The sequence below is a fragment of the Galendromus occidentalis genome, unplaced genomic scaffold, assembly GCF_000255335.2.
Source record: "Galendromus occidentalis unplaced genomic scaffold, Mocc_1.1 scf7180000076863, whole genome shotgun sequence".
Classification (NCBI taxonomy): domain Eukaryota; kingdom Metazoa; phylum Arthropoda; class Arachnida; order Mesostigmata; family Phytoseiidae; genus Galendromus; species Galendromus occidentalis.
The window spans coordinates 1-6,399 of NW_003804852.1; the positions used below are offsets into that span (position 1 = coordinate 1).

A 6,399-nucleotide genomic window follows, 5' to 3' on the forward strand; every position below is an offset into this window, starting at 1 on the left:
CAGTGCGAGGTTCACTCCGGGTCGGAGCCCCTCCTTGAATGGCAGGCCCGCGATGAATCTATGAGCCTCAGCATCGAATTCAACCTTCTCCATGAACTCTTCGATGAACTGGTCATCGCTGTTCCGAGGCTCCTCTTCGATAGCCATTGCCTCTGCTTCTACGTATCTGCGGAATTGCTGATCGAGCTGCTTTTCTGCATTCATGGGCACCATTCGCGGAATCGCACACTGTAGACACGAAATTTGTACATGATTTGCTGTGAACTCCCTTATTTGCGAATGTTTCCTTGATCCGAACAAGGCCCATCCGAATGCGGTTTCGACAACCTCCAAAGTCTTCTGAAGCCTATGTGCGTTATGAGTTTGCACACTGACCAGTTGGTCTGCCCCTACCAAGATGTCTATCGGAGATTTGGGATCGTGGTCATCCGATAAGTTTATGCCTAATCCGGCGAGTTGTCTCATCAGACGTTGATCTACTTCGGGCTGGACCTGATCGCTACAGATCCGGTCTAAGGTGTAGAATTTGAACCATTCGGTGGTATGTCCCTCGTTATTCTGCAGTCTCAAATCTACTAGGGCTGTTTCCGTCAGAACTGTGGCTTGATTCAACATCTTGAGTGAGACTGGGATCTTGTCGAGTGATTTCATGCTGAACCCGAGCTGTTCGATGACTTTGTTTCGGATAAAGGATCTTTGTGAAGCTGAGTCGAAAAGTATACGCACTCGTCGTCGTTTGCCGGTGGGTCCGATGGCGACTGCTGTCACCGTTATGTAGTATTCGCTGGATTCTTGGTAATCCTTGCATGAATGAGACTCGGAACTTTTTTCTTCGTTGCTGCAGTGCGCCGTAAATGCGGTCATCGGGCTACACAAAGGTGTCATATGACCCCTTCGATTGCACTTGGTGCAGAGAGGAATGCTCCGGCACGTTGCGGCGCGATGTCCCTTCTTAGAGCATTTGCAACATCTGTTGTCTTTGATGAGGCTTTCTCGCTTCTGTTGGGTACTGGTCGAATCGTCTGAACACGATTGAGTTCGGTGTTCGTTCGATTTACAGAAAAAACACGTCTGTGGTGTCGGGTTTTCAGTGTCAGCCTTGAATCTCGTCCGAGATGAATCGGTCCTCTTTACTAGTAGCGGTTTGACTTCTGTCTTCAAGGCGACCGATGTCGGTACTAGAGCTAGCTTCCTGCTGTTGGCATTTTGTGCTTGTTGAAGCTTTCGCTCCTCAATGTCCTCGAGGTCGGTAACGAACTTCTCCATGAAGTCCAGGAGACGGTCCAATAATTCGCAGCTTGCCATCGTCGATATTGACGATGCAGTTTCGTTTTCGGATCTGTCGGCGCGCGACGCTGCTTTGAACTCAAGGTATATTTCGATTGGTAGGCTCTCTTTGATCCTGGGAAAAACGAAAGGGGCGATAGCTTCCTGTGGCATTCCTATCTTGGCTAGGGCTATCATGCTCATTCGTACGACCTGGATGAGCTCTCGAATACTATTGACATCGTATCGAGAGACGATAGGCTTGATACTCATCAGTTGCTGAGTGTAGAAGTTCCGTAGCTTCTCCGTATTGCCGAAGTCTGCCTTCAATCGGTCGACCGCGGCCTTGTAAAACTCCTCGTCTATCGGAATCGTCTTGAGCCTTTCCCTAACCTCTTTCGACAAATATTGAAGGAGGTAATCGTATCGCGTCCTATCGCTGAGTTTGGCGTCATTGTGGATTCGCTCAGTGAAGCGAGACCACCATGGGAGCCAATTTTCCAATTTTCCGTCGAAACGATCCATTTTCAATGGTTCTAGCGTTCGTGCGTTCTTTAATGTCTCCTGACATCTTGGCTGGTGTTGCGCCTCCGGATTGTTGTTCTCGACCGTCCGTCGTGTATCCACCTCAGCGATCGCTCGCTTCAGCTTGCATTTGACGATTCTAGTCTGGAGTGCCAATGTGTTTTGGGCGGCTCGATCTTCGGTGAGTTTTTTCATATCTGAGATCGTGAGCCAGACTTTCTCGTTGCCCTCGTCCAGTTTCTTGAGATGATCTGTCATGAAGTCCAGAGTCGCCTGCAGTGTTTCTACGTCTCTCGCTGGCCCTGCGAGTAATTTGTGTGCGTAGCTGACTACTTCGTTGACCTCTCTTACGATCAAGTCTCGAATCACAGTGGCTCTATCGACTGCTTCTGCCATATCGATTCTCCGAGGTCTGTTCGATTTCTTCGGAGTTGACTGGCGGTGTGATGAAACTTCTTCTAATTTTTCGTCGGGTGTATCGTGGGTTGACATCTTGATGCAGAAACCTCCGACTCTCAGTGTGGTGATGATTTAGTTGGGCGCCATGTTCCGTGCTAGTCGCTGCGTAGATGAAAGACACCGAATGCTGCTGCACAAGTCGTCCTCGAACGATTTATTCCTCGGTTTTCACAATATTCTATAGCGGTGCCGCGGTTGATCACGTTCTCGCTACTCACTGACTGTTTACATCTCTTTTTTCTTGCGCGGCGACGCCGATGTCGGCTGCTACGAACCGTCGGCGGTTCCTTTTCTCTAAGCACCGTCGACAAATCTATCGAGACACATCTCCCGTGGCAGGCTTTGGTGAAGAACTTTTAGAGTCAGAAGAAACGTCGCCTGAGCCCGACGATATGTTCCAAGCTCTCGAAGCCGCCAGAAGATTCGATCAACGCGAGCTGAATGATCTTGTGAGAGACCTCCGCTTGCCGAAGGAATCTGCTGAGCTCTTGGCGTCGAGATTGAAGGAAAAGAACATGCTGATGCCGGGTACGATGAGCAACCAACATTGTTGAATTGAAATATACGATGTGAAAAAAGTTTAACTTCTGATGTTCTCTTCAACTGCCAGGAACCAGAGGCTCCTTTTATCGCACAAGAGAAGCAGAGCTCCTGCCCTACTTCGGATCGGAATCTGATCTGGTATTCTGCAAAGACATCGAAAGACTTCTCCGTCACATGGGCCTACCTCGATACGTGGCGAGCGAGTGGCGACTGTTTTTAGACAGCTCGAAGCGAAGTTTGAAGGGCGTCTTGCTACCCAACGGCAATCAGTACGGCTCTATACCAATCGCTCACTCCACTCGACTGCACGAGAACTACGGAGCCATAGCGTTCACTCTGGACAAGATTGAATACAAAGAACATCAATGGCCGATTTGTGTGAACTCGAAGACGGTGTCGATTCTCTTGAGTCAGCAGAGCGGGTACACGAAGTGCCCATGCTTCTTGTGCCTTTAGTATAGCCGGGCTGATAAAGAGCACTGGACGCGAACAAGCTGGCCGGCGAGAGATCTAGTCGTGGGTGAACATAACGTGATCAGAGAAGCTTTGGTTCCCAAGGACAAGATCATTCCTCCGCCCCTTCACATCAAACCGGCCCTAATGAAACAGTTCATAAAGGCCTTGAAGAAAGACGGCGCTTGTTTTGCATACATCGTCCGAAAGCTTCCTGCAGTGAGCATAGCAAAACTTCAAGCAGGCGTTCATGATGGACCTCAGATTCGTAGGTTGATCAGAGATCCTGACTTCGTGAAGTCAATGAACGTACGGGAAGCTGAAGCTTGGCAGTCGTGCGTTCTTGTCGTCCAGAAAGTCCTCGGAAACACGAGAGCTGAAAACCAAGTCGTTCTGGTTCAGAAAATGCTCCGAAGCTTCCAGGTTCTCGGGTGTCGGATGAGTATATAACTTCAGTTGTCTGCTACGGCGCTTCGAGGGAGCACACGTGCGCGACGCTGCCGAGAAAAATTGAAAATTCTCGTGTTTTTTCGTGTCCAAAATACGTGGTATTCCCCAAGAAGGGGATAGAACAACGGTTGGCATCTATCGTAAGTATCGAGTGTGTCAATCGCCGTCTAAAATACCTTGATTCGCAAAATGAGTCTAAAGGCTTGCAGCAATTGTCTCACCGAGGCGGAAAGAATACTCGCCTCCACCACAAAATGCTGTGTTTTCGGTGAGTTGAAATCTAGAGCGGAACAACTGCTCAAATCTAAACTCGTCGCCGACGAAAACGCGATGGGCCACTCGATGGAGGCAGAAAGGATGAGGTCAGAGCTCATCGCCACAAAAACTCAAATAGAGGAGTTGAATACACAATTCGATGAGTTAAAAGAAAAACATAAAGAGATATCTCTTAAATTAGAGGAAACAAACAAAATCCTCGAACAACAGAAGTTGGAGATCGGCGCCGTGGGAAACGCACAGGCCATCAGAGGTATGAATATCGGTGCGGCTCAACTGGCAGACGCTACTCCAAATCCGTGTATAATACTTTACTCGGACAAGGGTCTGCGGAAGCTTCGTAGAGGAAAACCCGATATCGACCTCAACACCAACTTCACTGGTCAAGTGACTTTCGGAAAATCGATCTGCCGAAAAGGGCTTACGATTACTGAGAAAGTTGCAGGTATCAGCGATTACCTCGACCAGCACCCAGAGATGAAGGCACACATCATTTGTCATCTGGGAAGAGCAGAGGTGGCCGCGGCCGTTCAGAGCGAAACGCCTCTGACGATCGAGGACACCGCCAAACAGATCATCGAACCCTTAGCGGGCCTCAAAACGCGGGGTTCTAATAGTAACGTGGTGTACGATGATGGAACCAAAGCAAGTTCCGAACACCGCGGCTGTCAATAAAGCGATCATGGAGTCGCCAGAGGTCAGGGAAGCCTTAATCGGGGTATTCGATCTACGAATCCTTTCGGGGGATGATCGAAACCTGACAAACACCGACCAAAACCTCATTGAGGTACAATATGCAGAGCCAGTACTAAAAACATTGTAAAAATGGTTCGAAAGCCATATTATCTCAATGCTGGATCTCACAGTCGCCGACAGGGAAAAAATACTCCAAACAAAGGAGGCCTTCTAAGCGATGTTGGCTGAGCGTGAGCAGAAGCGAAGAGAGGTCCAACAACTTATCGACACGAAAAGAGAGGTCCTGAAAGATACAATGAAGGAACTCGACAAAACTAACGTAGGGCCTTGCCCGAAATGCCAATGCGGTAAAGCTGCCGCCGACCAGGAACAACCTGGGAGCAGCCACGCAGGGCGCAACGATCGGAAACGGCCTGAGGCCAGTCCGAAAGATCTCCAGAGCCCAAAACGGGGGAGAACATTCTCGCGCTCGCGCGAAGCAAGCCGCGCTAGAGCCGAAGGCCACGACCAAGGGAAACCCCGAGGGAGGGGCCCGGCACAGAAGCGCGACGGGAGCCGGCCCAGTGGGCATAGCCAGAGCCGGGAACCGAAACGCGATCGACGGGACCAACCGTCTACGAGCGGCGTCAAATTCGAGAAACACACTTCGAAATGACGATTCGCGGGACGTCCGGAAAGGTGCAGACGAGGAGGCCAGAAAAGCAAAACCGCAAGGAAAGCCTTGAATAAATTTTATTTTGGTATACTCAACATGAATGGTACTAAATCTAACGCCTATGAATGGGCCACCTTAGAACGAGACGTCCTGATTAATTTGTATGTGAGCGTAATGCTCCTATCAGAAACCAGATTGAAGAACGAAGAGCGTTCCCCTCCAATACAAGGGTACACGTTCCACGGCAGCAACCGGAAAGGTAGAAGCAACAAGAGGTCGAACGGGGGCGTCGGAATCCTGACCAGAACTCGAAATTATTTGGACTGAGAAAGGAAGGGATTGGCTAGCCCAAGCTATGATGATCGGTAACCAAAAATGGGTGATCATCTCGATATACATAGCACATGGACTCATAGAGCAAGACAAAAAGTTTCTGGAGTCTCTCCGTCGACTTCTTGAACATAGATGTGATAATAACAGCCACATCCTGGTCGGAGGCGATACCAATGGTATAGTATAGTATAGTATAGTATAGTATAGCATAGCATAGTATAGTATAGTATAGTATAGTATAGTATAGTATAGTATAGTATAGTATAGTATAGTATAGTATAGTATAGTATAGTATAGTGTAGTATAGTATAGTTTAGTTTAGTATATTATAGTATAGTATAGTATAGTATAGTATAGTATAGTATAGTATAGTATAGTATAGTATAGTATAGTATAGATACATATCCTTTATTCATCGAGACGTCTGATGGCCGTACTAAGTATTATGACTATAGAGTCTATCATCAGCCACTGAGCATGCCTAGCTCACCGAGAGCGTCCGGACCTAAGCTAACACCCTTTATGAGTCGTGCGTTGCCTCTCTGGATCTCTACCGCGATCCGTTGCCTGATGTACATGCCGGAGCGGTGGTCTCCGCCACGAGCCGAAATCCGACGGCCTATTCCTTGACCATTTTCAGGGTCATCGAGCCCCCATATTCCCGTCGATTCTACACGAAGGGACAGCCATATCGCTCCTGAAGCTCGCGATATTTCGTCGTTTTCCTGCTCTGCTTTAGTCGC

General features: G+C 48.6%; 1 protein-coding gene across 1 annotated transcript; it reads right to left on the reverse strand.

The window, feature by feature from the left end:
* Positions 1–15: 15 nt before the first annotated feature.
* Positions 16–2,283, reverse strand: LOC108863742 (uncharacterized; the record flags this gene model as incomplete). Its single annotated transcript, XM_018638270.1, has 1 exon — positions 16–2,283. A coding segment is annotated over exon 1 (2,268 nt), but the record flags the coding sequence as incomplete, so codon positions are not given.
* Between the last annotated feature and the right edge of the window lie 4,116 nt (positions 2,284–6,399).